This window comes from Eucalyptus grandis, chromosome 3, assembly GCF_016545825.1.
Source record: "Eucalyptus grandis isolate ANBG69807.140 chromosome 3, ASM1654582v1, whole genome shotgun sequence".
Taxonomy (NCBI): Eukaryota; Viridiplantae; Streptophyta; class Magnoliopsida; order Myrtales; family Myrtaceae; genus Eucalyptus; species Eucalyptus grandis.
This window is the reverse complement of record NC_052614.1, coordinates 15,767,438-15,783,247: the sequence shown is the minus strand read 5'-3', so window position 1 is coordinate 15,783,247 and position 15,810 is coordinate 15,767,438. Positions and strand designations below refer to the sequence as shown.

Genomic DNA, 15,810 nt, shown 5'->3' with positions numbered 1-15,810 from the left:
TCCGCCGGAGCCGGCGGAGGGAAGCCGGCGTCCGGCGAGGGTAGCCCTCGCCGGCGTCGGGCGAGGGCCGTCCTCGCCGGACGCAGGCGAGGGCGGCCCTCGCCGCTGTCGGGCGAGGGGCTCCCTCGCAGATCTGGCGAGGGAGCTCCCCTCGCAGATCCGGCAAGGGGCTCCCCTCGCCGGCGTCGGGCGAGGGAGCACCTCGCCAGATCTGGCGAGGGCCGTCCTCGCCGGACGCAAGCGAGGGCGGCCCTCGCCGCTGTCGGGCAAGGAGCCCCTCGCCCGACGCCGGGGTGCTCCCTCGCCGGCGTCGAGCGAGGGCTCCCTCGCCAGCGTCGGGCGAGGGGCTCCCTCGCAGATCTGGCGAGGAGCCCCTCGCAGATCTGGCAAGGGGCTCCCTCGCCGGCGTCAGGCGAGGGAGCACCTCGCTAGATCTGGCGAGGGCCGCCCTCGCCCGACGTCGGCGAGGGAAGCTCCTCGCCAGATCTGCGAGGGAGCCCCTCGCCGGCGTCGGGCGAGGGAGCCCTCGCTCGACGCCGGCGAGGGAGCACCCCGGCGTCGGGCGAGGGTCGCCCTCGCCTGCATCCGGCGAGGACGGCCCTCGCCCGACGCCGGCGAGGGCGACCCTCGCCGGACGCCAGCTTCCCTCCGCCGGAACCGGCGGAGGGAAGGGAAAAAGCAAAAAAATTTAAAAATTTTAAAAATTTTAAAAAAATTTTAAAAAATTTAACAAAATTTTAAAAAATGAAAAACAGTAACGAAGGACTAAATCGGACATTTATGAATAGTTCAGACCAAATAAAATTGGATCAAAAGTTCAGGGACTAAATTGGACATTTATCAATAGTTCAGGGATCAAATTGAGCCAATCGAAAGTTCAGGGACGAAATTGCACATTGGGTAAAAGTATAGGGACTATTTGTGACATTTTCCCATAGATATCAATTATTTTGTTCGAACCGGTTCTCGAGAGCAAGGGAAAAAAACCGGTTCTGTTCCTAAGACCGAGCCGAAACGCTTGAGGATCGAGACGCGATTGAGAGAACTGAGACTATCTCCGGCGAGGCGACGAAGAGAGAGAGAGAGAGAGAGAGAGAGTGAGGGAGGAGGATGACGATCGACGACGAGAGCTCGGTGTACGTCGGAGGCCTTCCGTACAACGTCAACGACGACTCCCTCCGCGACCTCTTCGCCATCTACGGCTCCATCGTCGCCGTCAAGGTCTGTTGTTCCCTCCTCGCTTCGCAATTAGGGTTTTCGCCTCATTTCTTGTCGATAGCTTTCCTGAGTTGTCAGTAGCTCTTGGCCTGGGCTTTAAGTGATGGTTGTTTGAATTGAAGTAGCAAAAGTTTGGATTGCAAGCGAGCGATCCTCTTTCTTTCTTTTTCTTTTTTTTTTTTTTTGGGGGCTTTTCTAGGGTTTTATGTAATGCGGTGTGCGAATTTGGTTTTGCAGATTATTAACGATCGTTCCACGAGGGGGAAATGCTACGGCTTTGTCACGTTCACGAACCCGAGGTCGGCGATCGATGCCATCAATGACATGGACGGAAGGGTATGTGGTAGAAAATCTTTCCGGAGTCGATTCGGCTGCTTTCGTTTGCTCCCTCGCTTTTCGATGGGATCTTTGACTGTGTCGCGTTTTGTGTTTTTTAGACTATCAATGGACGGGTGGTTAGAGTTAATGGGGTGAAGACTAGAGGAGGTAGATGGGGCTTCGGCCGTGAGGGCTTGCCACGGAGCAATGAGCGGGGCATGGATCGAGAACGAGGTAGACATAGGGAAAGGGACTATGATCACGATAGGGACAGGCATTTGGATCGGTATAGTGACAGGTCTAGAGAGCGAGGTCGGTCTCGAGACCATGACCTGGACAGGGAGAGAGAGTATGAGCATGCTCACGGTCATGATTATGAAAGGGATCATCTCGTGGATAGAGATGAGGACGCCGGCAGGGATGTGGTTGACGATGAGCAAGAGCACAGCAGGGAGCACGTAAGGATTCATGACATGGACACAGATGGCGATATGCCGATTGACAGAAGGGACCTTAATGATGCAAATCAGTTTTCAAGGAAGCGGAGAGGGTAAAGAAACTCTATGTCAAGTTCAAGCTTAGTTTTACTTTTGCATTGTTCGCTTTCTAATTTTTCATATAAGTTAAACAGATTTTGGGAAAAGGGCAAAGCAAATCAGGCAGTAACACAGTTATGGAATTGGGACATTATGGAATTTGAAATAATAAAAAATCTCTCCCCAAGAATGGAAGCCATTGTCTTTTTAATCTAGAGGATATTGTTTCACAATTTTTATGTAATTTTCCTCTAAGGGGACAGATCTTTCATTTTAGTTGCTGCATGCTAGGGTGGCCACCCTCCAGTGTCTGTCAAACTTCTGTCCTATAAAATCACAGTTCTTTACAAAGTAAAGAGTTATTCAATTTGTATGATGTGTTCATGGATTTGGTTAGTTGTTGGGTGAAAGATCCTTCAATCTGCTTTGGTTGTCGAGTTATTAATTTGAATCATACAAGCCCAGTTAACTGTCTTGCCATGTTTTGTTGTTCTGAACAGAGGATGTCTGCTGTGTGTAAACAATTCGGGTGCAAGTAGTAGCTTAAGGTTAATCCTGACTGAGTTGAACTATCTTCATGCTTCTTCTATGTCCTTCTGTGGTTGCAGTTCCAGTCCTAACAGCCTTCATAGTAGGGAACTTTCATCAGATTTGCTTTATGATAGTTATGATCAGGTATGTAAGCTTTGGAGTCTCAAATTTCATTTTTAAGCTTCTGTGCTGAAGGATTAAGAACCATCTTTCCATTTGACAGACTAAAGAGCAACTGGAGATTTCAATTCAGAAGCATGAAGAACTGAAAGATGAGGTTGTATTCCACTACATGATTTAATCTCTTGCTTGAAAGAAAAGAATGTTCCTTAGTTCTGTAGAGATCTGTTAGCTCCTAAAGGAATGTACATGGGCAAGGAGAAAAATTAATAAGGAGTAATTGGACCTAGATTGTCTCGTTTCAATTTAAACAGCTGAACCAGGAAAAGCTGCCTCAAAACCTGGTCTTGGCAAATTCTTCTTAATCCTGTTCTTATCTGAAGTTGCTTGTGGGCAGATCTCTCATATGGAAGAGACGTTGGATGAAAAGCAACAATTTATCTTAGAACTGCAGAAGAAATCTAAGGTAACTTTTTAGGTGTCCCAACACAATGGAATGCTGAATTGAGGATGTTGCTTTTTTTTCACTCCTTTAAGTTCTTTCCGGTTATGTCGGTTGTGGCTTACCCAGCTTGCAATATAATTAGTTGGATTTGATGTTGACTGCAGAAATTAGAGGATTCTTTGACCTCTGCAAAAAAACTAACTTCTCGACGCAAGATGCAGTTGACCAAGGTATTTTGGCCAATATTCTGTTGGTTTTTTAATTTTCAGCTACTGCTTAAGAAAATGCCTGAATCGGGGAATATTTTTTTGTAGCTTCACAAATGCTATCTTCAAATCAGAGACTACAGCAGCAAACTTAAAAGCTGTGAACAGGAACTGCAGGTTAGCTTTTTCTTTCTTTGTTATTTTGGTGATGCAGAGTTGGAGGGAGTTCTTTCTCCTGCATACTACGGTTGTTCTTTTGTAAGTTTCAAGCAATGATAAAGTAGGAAGGGATTGCTACCAACTCCATTTTCCTTCCACATTTACGAGGAAATTTCTTTTGATTTAGTTCCTAAGGCTCCTTTTTATTTCTAGCATGTGGAGAGGATGGTAAACCCAATGGTGAAAATTGGTGAACTCCTTTTGTATTTTTTTTATTTAGTTAAATTTATTGTAGTACATCTACATTTTTTTGTTTTGAAACTCGAAGCTTCTTGAATTTTGTAAAAGGATGTAGCATTGGATAAAGAGTACAGTCACTGCTGTCGATCACTTTTCTAAATTGCATTTATCTTGATTGAAACTGTTTTACTTTTGCTGGCTATTGTTTTGTTAGATCAAAGAAGTCATCATGTATTCAGTATATTTAAAAAGAGTGCATATAGTGGCGTGAAAAGTACCTTTTTGGGCGTGTATGTAGTGATTTAATTCTGTATTTCTGTTTTAGCCCACATTCAATACATCATATTAGCAAGGTAAATATATTTTTTTTTTTATAAATATTGTGTACTGCAGTATTGAAAGCTATTTAAATACCAAAGAAATTTGTTCTCTGAGTTTAATGGCTGAGTGGATTTTAATTGGACTTTCAAGTTACTTGTTCTGATTTGGTTTAGTCAAGGCTGCATTTGGACCTGAGTTTTCCCTGTTAGCTTTGGTTTTCAGTTTTCTGTGATTTATTGCCCATTCCATTTTTGAGAAAACTTTGGTGCTCTGAAGAATGGGGGGCTGGGCATGCCTCACTTTTTTCTTAGCTGCGTGGTTCCATTTATACCTTTCCTTGAGTTACAAGTGATTGCTAAATGAGACTCCATAGAGAGAACTTTTAGCATGCGAATGTATGCTTTTCTTGAGTTCGTTTAAGGTACCCTTGAGATATTGATTTCATGGAATGTTGTCTTTGTTGAGACTGAATTGCTTTTCTGGATTTGGGAAATCAGGTTAATTCACAAACTTTTTAGAACTCTAGAATCTTCTGTAAGAGACGGAACAAGAAAAGATGAGTGGATGAGTAGTGTTGTAAATGAATATTCTTTTTCCCTTTGCAGTCCCTTGTTGATTCGGCATTGGCAGAAAGTGACTTTGGCAACGATACTAGCTTAAGGCGTGGAGTACTGGTTAATGGCAATGCGTGACACGTCACTGAACTGTCGAATCGAGAAGCATGGTGGATTATTGGATTAGTGTGGAGTTTTGTTTTCGGGTATGGATGTAAATCTGCATAGAGATGCTGAATTTATGGGGATTTAGATATTTGATGTATGATGGTGGATGTTAGAATCTCGTCCCATGTCAACTGCCAGATGAGTTCTTGGTTTACCTTTGTTCTGGTTGTAGGGAAAAATTCTTCTTATGACAGCTTATGGAAAGAAAAAACATTACTTCAGGCTTCAGGGAGCAGAGAGTACCTTTGCAGATTAATAATGGAGCATTATGCTTTGTAAATGAATGGTATCGACCCAATACATTTGATGGGGCCATGGTACTAGCATTCTGAAATAACCTTTTCCTCGGGGCCTATCCTCAATTTTTCTGTTCTTGTTCTTTGGAATAAAAAAAGAACGGAAATCCATTTGATAACATTAGTTAATTTTTATACTCTCCAGAATAGATAAATAGTTAGGGAATGGGTTTCGAATATAAATGGAAAAGTTGAAAAATTTATTTCTTTGCTATAGGGAACAATTTCTAAATTAGGTCATTTTCATTTTCATTTTTTTTTATTTTTTTTTTCCTTTTCTTCTTTCTCCTCCTCTTCTTGGGGAAGCCTTGCCATGACTTGGCGAGGTCGAGCCTTGCCTAGCCCAAATCTAACGAAGTTGGCCAGGCGAGGCCCAACCTCCCTAGATTTGTACAAAGCTACCTCACTTAGCCACCAATGAGGCTTGACCTTGTTTAACCACCGCGAGGTCAACTTTGCTTGGCCATGGTGAGGGTGGCCTTGCCCAGCCATGGCGAGGCTCACCCAAGGTTGCCAACTATCGTGGAGGTCGACCACCGATTGACTAGAGGAAGAAGAAAAAGGGAGGAAAAAAAATAAAAAAAAAAAATTTGAGAAAATTATTAACAAAATATAAAAAAAATTACGTCATAAAAAAATTAAGTTGTACCAAGCAGCTGTTAATTTTTTATCTCGAAAATTGAAATTTTGTATGGTTACTAAATGCATTTGAATGCTCAAAAACTCGTCTAGGAAATAGAAATGAAAAAACTATTTATGAACAAAAATTATTCCCGATAGCAGAAATGATACCAAATGCATCCTTAGTATAAAAGATTTAATTCTTAAGTTTATGAATTTTGCGATGCCACGGTCATTAGCATAATGACTGATAAAATAACTTATCCCCTAAAGTACTAGGCGTCACTGTGACCTTTCTTGCTTCTGAATATGGTGACGAGTATGTACTTCTCCCTATTACTGGTACCACTGTGGAACCTTGCCTGGTGTTTTGTACAACCGTCTATTCTGGTCCATAATTATTAATCTAAGGCGGTCCTTGTTTTCATGGCTTAAAATGGGGAAAATTTTCCTGTTTTACTCTGTTAAGCACAAGAAGAAATGCATGCGGTGCATCCAAGCTATGCGCATAGGTTGTTTTCGCGAATCACGATCAGCCAAATAAGAGATTCATGAGGAAAGGATGATGTAAAATTGCGGCAACTGCTAATACTCCACTCATTTCAGGTTTCTAGACTCTCCAAATTTTGACTTAAATGATGCAATTTTAGATGGACTTGGTCTTCACAGAGCAACAAATCAACGAGGCTCCTACAATTCAATGACATGCAACGAAATGAACCAACTAAATAGATTTCTTGACATACAATGACATGCAACGAAATGAACCAACTAAATGGATTTCTTGACATACGTGACTGCCTTCCCTGTTGGTACCCCAAATCCAATCTTTACCACGAGGCTTGGAAAAGTTCAGGTGTTCCCGAGTCAGTTTACAGCTAACTTCAATTGCCAGCAGATCTCAGTGATTGGAATGGCTATTGACTGAAAGGTAAACCTGACTCACATTGGAAATTGGCGTTTAGTTACATTGAACTTGAAGCCCGACCAGATTATACTAATCCTCAGAGCCACAGATAAAGCAGTGAAGAGCACCAAAATTGGTAAACTTCCACTTAAGGAAGGTGCTTCCAAAATATAGACATTTTCAATTTCCAAGATTACAATTTTTAATGAAGTCATTCAATGCCAAATCTCACAGGGTATTTAAGGTGTTCATATATTCCTCGTTCCTATTAAGAAACATAATCTGATGATACCGTCTCTTGCTATCTTGGGACGTCAGAAACTAATATAAATGGAAGACAATAAGCATATGATTTGGGGAGTTCTACATTCCTGAATCTGTGGATTGCGAGGCAGACGATGGAGCTAGGGCCCATTAGGACTTATTCAAATGCACATAGCATTCACAGTGGCAGTAGGAATCGAGAAGATGATGAAGAAGCTCTCAAATGGGCTGCTCTTGAGCGTCTGCCAACATACCAGAGAATGCAGAAAGCAGTTCTGCATGGAGTTACAGGAGATCTTAAAGAAACAGACCTCAAGAAACTCGGGTTTGAGGAGAGGCAAGGTTTACTGGATATGTTTCTGAAGAGTGGTGATACCAACGAAGAATTTCTGCAGAAGCTCAAGAACAGGATAGACAGGTTAGGTGTACTAGTATTAGACGAATGAGATGATGCTAATCATGCCTTTATCAAGATGATTCTTTTTGCGAGAAGTTTATATAGATGATATTGCAAGTCGAAAAAATCATATGCAAATTCCCGCCTTATCTGTATTTCAAGTATATACGTTTTATTTATATTTTTTGAAGAACAGGGTTTGTCTCAAATTACCTACAATTGAGGTTCGATTCCAGAATCTCAATGTTGAGGCAGAAGCTTATGTGGGTGATAGAGCTTTACCGACAGTATTCAATTCCTTTGTCAACTGGCTAGAGGTACTCCTTTAGAACTGGAACGAAAATTCAATTATGAGTTTTTTTCTCTTGTTCTTTTGGTGTTGTCATTCTTGAGGCTTTCATAGTGATTGTCTGTTCTGTCGTAAAGGATGTAGGAAATTATCTTCATCTCCTTCCAAGTCATAAGAGAAGGTTTTCTGTTCTTCGTAACGTCAGTGGTATTTTAGGACCTGGAAGGTACCTTATTTTGATTAATCATTTAGCCAACTTTCTTCACTTTTGTTAATCCTGTCGGGTCCATAAATATTAAGATTGCACACTTCTTAAATTGTTTGCAGAATGACCTTGCTGCTGGGACCACCTGGCTCAGGCAAAACCACCTTACTCAAAGCTTTGATGGGAAAGCTAGATCCGGAACTGAACGTACGACAACCTTCTTCCAGAATTTTTCTTCCAGAACATTTAGTTCCTATGGCATTTGGTATTTGCGTCAGTCTTCAATCATCTCATATTTTCCTTGTCAATTATAGTTTTCAGGAGAAGTTACATACAACGGGCACAAAATGCACGAGTTCGTGCCAGAAAGGACAGCTGCTTACATTAGCCAGTACGACATCCACATTCCCCAGATGACTGTTAGAGAAACATTGGCCTTCTCTGCAAAATGTCAAGGAGTTGGTTCTAGCTACGGTAAGTTAAAATTTGCAAATAATAGAGCTGTTAGACATGCAGAATTGGCATCTTCATGACTTCTACCAAATCCACAACCTGCAGATATGCTTACAGAACTTCTAAGAAGGGAGAAGTTATTGAAAATTAAGCCAGATCCTTATATCGATGCTCTGATGAAGGTAGATATATCTTACTTGACTTGGAGACATTATCCTTCTGTTTTTCCTTATATTCTCATGATGAGAATGTATTGTTGCACAGGCATCAGTTTTGAAGGAACACAAGGAAGATACGGTTACTGATTATGTTCTTAGGGTAAGATAAACCTTTTGTAGAGCTATTTAGATCTTAGATTTCACACATTGCACTGATCCAAGCACTGTTTTCTCCCAGATTTTAGGACTTGAAGTTTGTGCTGATACTATGGTAGGAGATGCAATGATAAGGGGCATTTCTGGAGGACAAAAGAAACGTGTTACTACTGGTAAAGAACCGCATGGATGTAATTCTCTTATAAGATGGCTAAGTTTGGTGCGCTTTGGTTACCTATTTACACTTCTTCTTTTCTGATTTAATTGGTTCAGGGGAAATGCTGGTTGGTCCTGTGAATGTGCTTTTCATGGACAATATATCAACTGGTCTCGACAGTTCGACCACCTTTCAGATAGTAAATTCTATCAGGCAATCCATTAACATATTTAGCAAGACTGCTCTCATCTCCCTTCTCCAGCCACCTCCAGAAACTTATGAGCTCTTTGATGACGTTTTACTCCTTGCGGAAGGACAAATTGTGTACCATGGCCCACGTGAATGCATTCTCGAATTTTTGAATCTATGGGCTTCAAATGTCCTGACAGGAAAGGCGTTGCTGACTATCTACAGGAAGTACGTGTGATTTAATGACATAAGTTTCATTTATGTGGTATTGCTAGCTTAGTTCCTTTATTATTTTGGAAGGCAATTGTTTGGCAAACTTTTCCATTTGTCAGCCACTCACTTCATTTTTGAAAACATTTCTAGGAGGAATAGTAAAATTTCTGAGCTAACATGAATTCCACGGTGGAGCATTGGGTATTCTATTATCCAAGCAATACATGAGTTTAAGTTGCATGATCTGCTTTCTGTCGGCTCTCTAGTATTCTTCTCCAAGTGACGAACTGCCCCTGGACAAGCAAATTATGCCTGCCTAACTTTTGCTTCAACTGTGATTAAAAAGGTGACTTCAAGAAAGGATCAGAGGCAGTACTGGGTCAAAGAAGAATCGCTTTATCGTTATATTCCAGTTGCTGAGTTTGTTGAGGCCTTCAAGTCATTTCATGTGGGAAGAGCTAATGAAGAGGAGCTGAGGATCCCATTTGATAGGTCAAAGAATCATGCTGCAGCTTTGACGAAATCTAAGTATGGTGCTAGCAAGAGGGAACTATTGAAAGCCTGCCTGTCGAGGGAAGCAACTCTAATGAAGAGGGATGCCAAATTACACATATTAAAGATAGTTCAAGTAAGTGAAGTTTATTTTTATAGGCTTTTTTATGAACTCCAAAATTTTTGACCTCATCTAATTGGCATGTCAGCTTTGGATCTGTTCAATCATTCTGGCAATGGTATTTGGACAAGCTAGAAAGCAGCATCATTCAGTGGAAGATGGAGCGGTGCAGCTTGGTGCACTCTATTTCTTGATCCACTTGCTATTATTCGCTGGATTTTTCGAGCTTCCAAACACGATTGATAAGCTTCCTGTGTTCTACAAGCAAAGGGATCTCCATTTTTATCCTTCATGGGCATTCTCATTGCCGTCATCCATCCTCTGTTTGCCTTTATCCTTCATAGAAGTCGCTCTTGTGGTTTGCACAACTTATTTTGTAATAGGTTTTGATCGTAGTGTCACAAGGCGAGTTTCATCACCCAATTTGTGCAAAACATTTCTCATTCATGTAATCTCTAGTATTGGTGGATTGCTTCCATTGACTTGTTGATTTATTGTTCAGGTTGCTAAAGCAATACTTGGCACTTGTGTTAAGTGGACAAATGTCATACACACTTTTTCGATGCACAGCCACGCTGAGCCGGGACCATATCATTGCAAACACTGCTGGAAGCTTCGTAATAATTTGGGTTCTAACATTTGGTGGGTTTGTCTTATCAAAAGGTATGGCCTTTATCATTAAAAGATAGAGAGTACTGGTTTTATTTGCCTCAGAAGTCCTATGACCCTGGTCTTCCTTTCAGCAAGAATGAAGAAGTGGCTGATATGGGGCTTCTGGACATCTCCGCTAATGTACACGCAAGCCGCCATCTCAGTAAATGAATTTCTTGGTGAATCTTGGAGTCATGTACGCCATCAATTGTTGTTATTGTAATAATATGCTGTTTCTCCTGTAAATTTTTGTGGAAAGTGTATAATTGATCTATGAAATCCATATAGGTCCTCGAAGGAACACAAGAGACTCTGGGAATAGCTCTATTGAGATTACGAGGCTTGTTCACGGATCCAAGTTGGTATTGGATCAGCCTTGGTGCATCGATTGGCTTCATCGTTCTGTTAAATGTTGTCAGCACTCTCGCACTTTCTTATCTCAATCGTAAGCTAAAATCATTAGGAGCTGAGCTGCTGATTTCATCGAGGGTTCCCACAATTGATAATTCTAAGCACACTGAACTTTTGCTGCAGAGTATGGGAAATCACAAGCCATTTTTATGACAGAAGAAGTCTTGAACGAAAAACACAAGACTAGAGAAGATGGAGGAGGCAGAAAAAGAACGTTTCTCCCGTTTACTCCGTTGTCCATGACCTTTGAGAATGTCACATATTCTGTTGATATGCCAGAGGTACTCACGCTTTTGTGTTAAAAGTCCCACCCAAAAGCTTAAACTAATAGGTGGAGGGAGACCACATGAATATGAAGAGTATTTAGGACTCATTGTGAATCAATGTGGGATGATATTTCAACACTTCCTCTCACGTGCAAGTGGAATTATGAGCTGCATGTGGAATTTTGACTATGCAGATTCATATGGAATTTTTTTTACCACGCACCTTCACGTAAGGGATAGCTGGCTCTGATGCCATGTTAGAAAGTCCAACTCAAAAGCTTAAGTTAATAGGTGGAGGGAGATCACATAAATATAAAGAGCATTTAGGACCCATTGTCGATCGATGAGGGATGATATTTCAACATTTTGTTTGGGACTCAGTGACTTGTGGACAAGACTTGTTGGTCACAAATTCAATGGTTATCCATAAAATATGAACTTGCAGGGATTCCAAGATTCTCAGCAGAATCGGTTAATGCTTCTGAATGGAGTTAGTGGAGCTTTCAGACCAGGAGTTCTGACGGCACTCATGGGAGTTAGTGGTGCTGGAAAGACTACATTACTCGATGTATTGGCTGGAAGGAAGACCGGTGGATACATAGAAGGAAACATCACCATATCGGGTCACCAAAAGGAGCAGGAAACTTTCGCTCGGATCTCCGGGTACTGCGAACAGGAAGACATACATTCTCCTTTTGTTACTGTGTACGAGTCCCTTCTCTATTCAGCATGGCTCCGATTGCCTCAAGAGACTGACTCAAAGACACGAGAGGTGCATTTAATTCTGCGTGTTTAGCTGCATAATCTCATGAGCTTTTGGTTGATGGTAATAACTGCTGTATATGTGTGAACAATGCAGCTTTTCATAGAGGAGGTGATGGACTTAATTGAGCTGATGCCTCTAAGAAATGCTCTCGTCGGAGTTTCGAATCTTAATGGACTTTCGGTGGAGCAACGGAAAAGGTTAACCATTGCGGTTGAGCTTGTTGCCAACCCATCGATAATTTTCATGGATGAGCCAACTTCAGGCCTTGATGCCCGAGCAGCTGCCATTGTGATGAGAACCATAAGAAGCACCGTTGATACAGGAAGGACAGTAGTGTGCACAATTCATCAACCAAGTCTTGACATATTTGAATCCTTTGATGAGGTAACATCAGCGACACTAGACATGCTTTCTTTAAGTACATCTTTCGGCAAGGAACATAACTTTGGCTTTTTGAACTAACCGCAGTTGATCCTATTGACCCGGGGTGGAAGAGAAATATACACAGGTCCTTTGGGACCGCAATGTCGTACACTGATAACCTATTTCGAGGTGGACATTTGCATTAAATAAATCCTGATCCACTTATATATGCAGTTAATATCATTTTTATATACCTCATAATCACATTGGCCGACTCATTTTTGTCCAAATTGGTGGTTTTTGAAGAGCATACCTGGAGTTGTAAGAATAGGAGACGATACTAATCCTGCAAACTGGGTGATGGAAGTCACTGCAAGGGCACAAGAAGAGATCTTGGGTGTAAGTTTTGCAGATGAGTACAAGAGATCAGAACTTTATAGGTATCAATAAAAAATAAAAATAAAAATCTTCTCTTATTTCTTTATAAGGAGAGGAACAGTGGACAGGATTTTCATTAAAATATCTCACGTCAAGGACTTATGGTGCAGGAGAAATGAAGCTTTAATTGGGGAATTGAGTGTGCCTTCTCTCTATTCACATCCCCTTAGTTTTCCCTCAAAGTACTCACAATCCTTCCTATGTCAGTTCAAAGCTTGCTTATGGAAACAGCACAAATCCTACTGGCGGAATGTGCCGTATACAGCAGCACGGTTTTTTTTCACCGTGTCAGCGGCCTTGGTATTTGGCTTTCTATTCTGGGATTTCGGATCCAAAAGGTATGATACATAAAAAGAAACCCAAGTCATCTCTCATCATGTTATTGTTTATTGAGCAATCATGAATGAGATTCATCACGCAGGAGCTCAAAAGAGGATATATTTAACGGAGTGGGAGCTATGTTCTCTACACTCATGTTTGTAGGAACACAAAGTGTTTCTCTGGCGCGTCCAGTAATAGTGACTGAAAGACTTGTGTACTATCGAGAGCATGCGGCTGGAATGTACTCTTCTTTTCCTTATGCGATGGCACAGGTGATTAAGTATGTTTATTGATTCATAGAAATCAACATAGTAGGAGACTAAGTCATAGAGCTGAGTGGCTTCAATTCATAACATACGTATGATGTTATGAGCCACTTAAGGACAGCAGAATGAGCTTTAGGCATGAGTACTCTGAATCTGATCCTTACTTTACAGTGTTCGCGAATGATCCTTACTGATTTTCAGGTTGCAATTGAGATTCCATATACAATAGTTCAGGCTGTTATTTATGGGACCATAATATTCGCGATGATGGGATATGAATGGACAGCTACGAGGTTCTTTTTAAACCTGTTCTTCTCGTTCATCTCCATCTTGTACTTTGTGTACTTTGGGATGATGATCATAGCAGTTAGTCCTAACCAAGTGATCGCCGCGGTATCCTCTGGCATGCTCTACTCAGTATGGACTCTCTTCTCAGGCATGGTGATTCCCAGGACGGTAAAGTTTTGCCTATTCGCCTTCGCACCCTGCTTTGTAGATTTGATTTTGACGAGGATCACACTGGTTAATTCTACCTTAATGGTCTTTTCTTCCTGTTGCAGAGAATTTCTGTGTGGTTGAGGTGGTATGCATGGATATGCCCGGTCTCTTGGAGTATGTACGGCATGGTCACTGCACAATATGGTGATATGCATAACAAGTTTGACTCGGGGGAGACGGTTGCGGAGTATCTTAGGGATTATTTCGGCTTCAGATACGACTTCTTGTGGGTGGTATCAGTCGTATTGATTGGATTTGTACTGCTCTTTCTTAGTGTATATGTCTATGCTATGAAGGCTTTGAACTTTCAGAAGAGATAGGCAAAGTCGAAAAGTCTAATTATGTTCTGAAAGCACATTTGTAATAAATTTTGTTCCCGACATTTGCTTTGTGTTATTCATCCGGTTGTCATGCTAATTTAATGAACTTTGTGTTGACCGGCTTGTGGATCTATGCGTTTGCTTGATTTCTTGAGCACGTATCAGTAGGAAACTGCCGGCACTGATTTTGTTCCAATTTCTGACTACTCTTCAGACAACATTTTTATGACAAGCACAACATGAACTAGTTTTCCTCAAAGATGACCTTATAAAGATTCAGCAATCCAGTGACGGTCGCAAAGCAAACTTGATGCGTTTATTGCCTTATACGCGAGGGAGGGGGAGCAAGAATGAGAATCGATCCGCTCCAATGACAGTCGCAAAGCAAACTTAATGCGCTGATTGCCTTACTACGCGAAGGTGGGGGAGCAAGAACGAGAATTCATCTTAAGGCTTTCGGCACCCGCTGCACACCGATCTCTGCTTACCCAATTAGTGCAGACATGAATAGTCTGCGTATCTAGTTCTAATGCGTCTTCGCTTAGTTTAGTAGAGAAAATTCACCGTCCCTGCACGATTGTAGTCTATTTAGGAAGGGTTTTCCATGACCTCTCGAGGGACGTCGGTGGCACGTTGGCTACTCGCCATTTACTCGTTAGTAGCTGAGGCAACGTTAGGGTTTTTGAAGGCATTTCCAGATGAAGTTGAGCGAGGGCAAAAGAGGGCAAAGGTTGAAGAAAAAAATCTATTTACGTTACGAAAATATAGCATTCAAAAATATCTCTAAATTTGCCTTGGACTAAACACTTTTAGAGAGCTTTAGAGATGCAATTGCATCTTTCCAAAGCAACTCTAAAATGTGATGAATTGCATTTACCAAATGGGTTTTGGGGCCCCAAAGGGCTTGGGAAACGCATACTTAGGGAGCTAAACTTTATGTGCGAACCACAATTAGTAGGTGAACTGTAAAATAGAAATAACAAAACTCATACTCATCGTGAGAAAGTACAATCTATTTGAAACGGTAAAATTATTAGGTGAATGTACTGCACCAGTGGACGAGCACTCGGTGGAAATATATAATAAGAGAGGAGATAAATAGGGGGTCCGGAAAAATTGAAAATCAACAACTCATACCTTGATGCCATATGAAACTTTGTAAGACCGTTGTCAATTGTTTTAAAATTTTAGGTATGTTTATTTCAGTGAAAACTTTATGACATAGGAAAGTACTTTCCAAAAATCATTTTTTAGAAAATGTATAGTTTTCTTTTATTTTGTGATATGTGTTCGAAAACGCTTTCTAGTATTTGAATCTCATTTGGAAAGTGATTTCAATCTCATAATTTTATTTCATGGCATAGAAAAAATCAAAATTTTAATTTTTTTTCTTTTTTCCTTCCCCGTCGCTAGTCACCTGGCCTCGGCAATAGCCGATTACCAATCATAACATGGATCGGTGAGCTTGAGTCTCACCAAATGTTGACGAGGCCTTGGCTTCGCTTGTGGCTGGTTTATTATGGCTAGCAATTGGTTGAAGAAGAAGAAGAAGGAAAACGAAAAGAAAATAAAAAGTAAAAAATATTAAAGTATTCAAGATAAGTACTTTTGGAGTAACATTGGTATAGACATGCGACATGTGATGTGACACGGCACGACACATCATTTATAAAAAAAAAAATTGAAGAATTTCGACATGTTATAATACATTATATATTAAATATATATTTTTATATATAAATGTCAAAATAAATAATAATAATAATAATAATAATA

The 15,810-nt window shown here is 41.0% G+C and overlaps 2 protein-coding genes across 2 annotated transcripts; both read left to right on the top strand.

Annotated features, from left to right (window-relative positions):
* Window positions 1–986: 986 nt before the first annotated feature.
* LOC104436635 (zinc finger CCCH domain-containing protein 25) lies at window positions 987–5,100 on the top strand. Its single transcript, XM_039310320.1, has 9 exons — window positions 987–1,221; window positions 1,456–1,554; window positions 1,656–2,086; window positions 2,681–2,747; window positions 2,827–2,880; window positions 3,121–3,189; window positions 3,333–3,398; window positions 3,483–3,551; window positions 4,700–5,100. Exons 1-9 carry the CDS (start codon window positions 1,111–1,113, stop codon window positions 4,784–4,786), a joined length of 1,053 nt encoding a protein of 350 aa, XP_039166254.1. The 5' UTR covers window positions 987–1,110; the 3' UTR covers window positions 4,787–5,100.
* A 2,049-nt stretch (window positions 5,101–7,149) lies between these two features.
* Window positions 7,150–14,034, top strand: LOC104439099 (ABC transporter G family member 38). The gene is given in 24 exon segments (XM_039310353.1): window positions 7,150–7,322; window positions 7,498–7,618; window positions 7,728–7,816; window positions 7,918–8,002; window positions 8,110–8,269; window positions 8,354–8,430; window positions 8,513–8,566; window positions 8,645–8,735; window positions 8,836–9,072; window positions 9,075–9,136; window positions 9,468–9,749; window positions 9,823–10,139; window positions 10,237–10,397; window positions 10,478–10,581; window positions 10,674–10,830; window positions 10,920–11,078; window positions 11,494–11,834; window positions 11,922–12,212; window positions 12,297–12,380; window positions 12,498–12,631; window positions 12,740–12,967; window positions 13,051–13,222; window positions 13,418–13,672; window positions 13,777–14,034. Coding segments are annotated over 24 exon segments (4,077 nt in total). The 5' UTR covers window positions 7,150–7,164.
* The last annotated feature ends 1,776 nt before the right edge of the window (window positions 14,035–15,810 follow it).

Excerpts from the sequence above, each read along its gene's own strand:
- LOC104436635 (XM_039310320.1), top strand. The coding sequence starts at position 1,111 with ATGACGATCGACGACGAGAGCTCGGTGTACGTCGGAGGCCTTCCGTAC. Across the intron at positions 2,748-2,826 it reads TTTATGATAGTTATGATCAG|ACTAAAGAGCAACTGGAGAT; the intron begins GTATGTAAGCTT and ends TCCATTTGACAG. Across the intron at positions 3,399-3,482 it reads GCAAGATGCAGTTGACCAAG|CTTCACAAATGCTATCTTCA; the intron begins GTATTTTGGCCA and ends ATTTTTTTGTAG.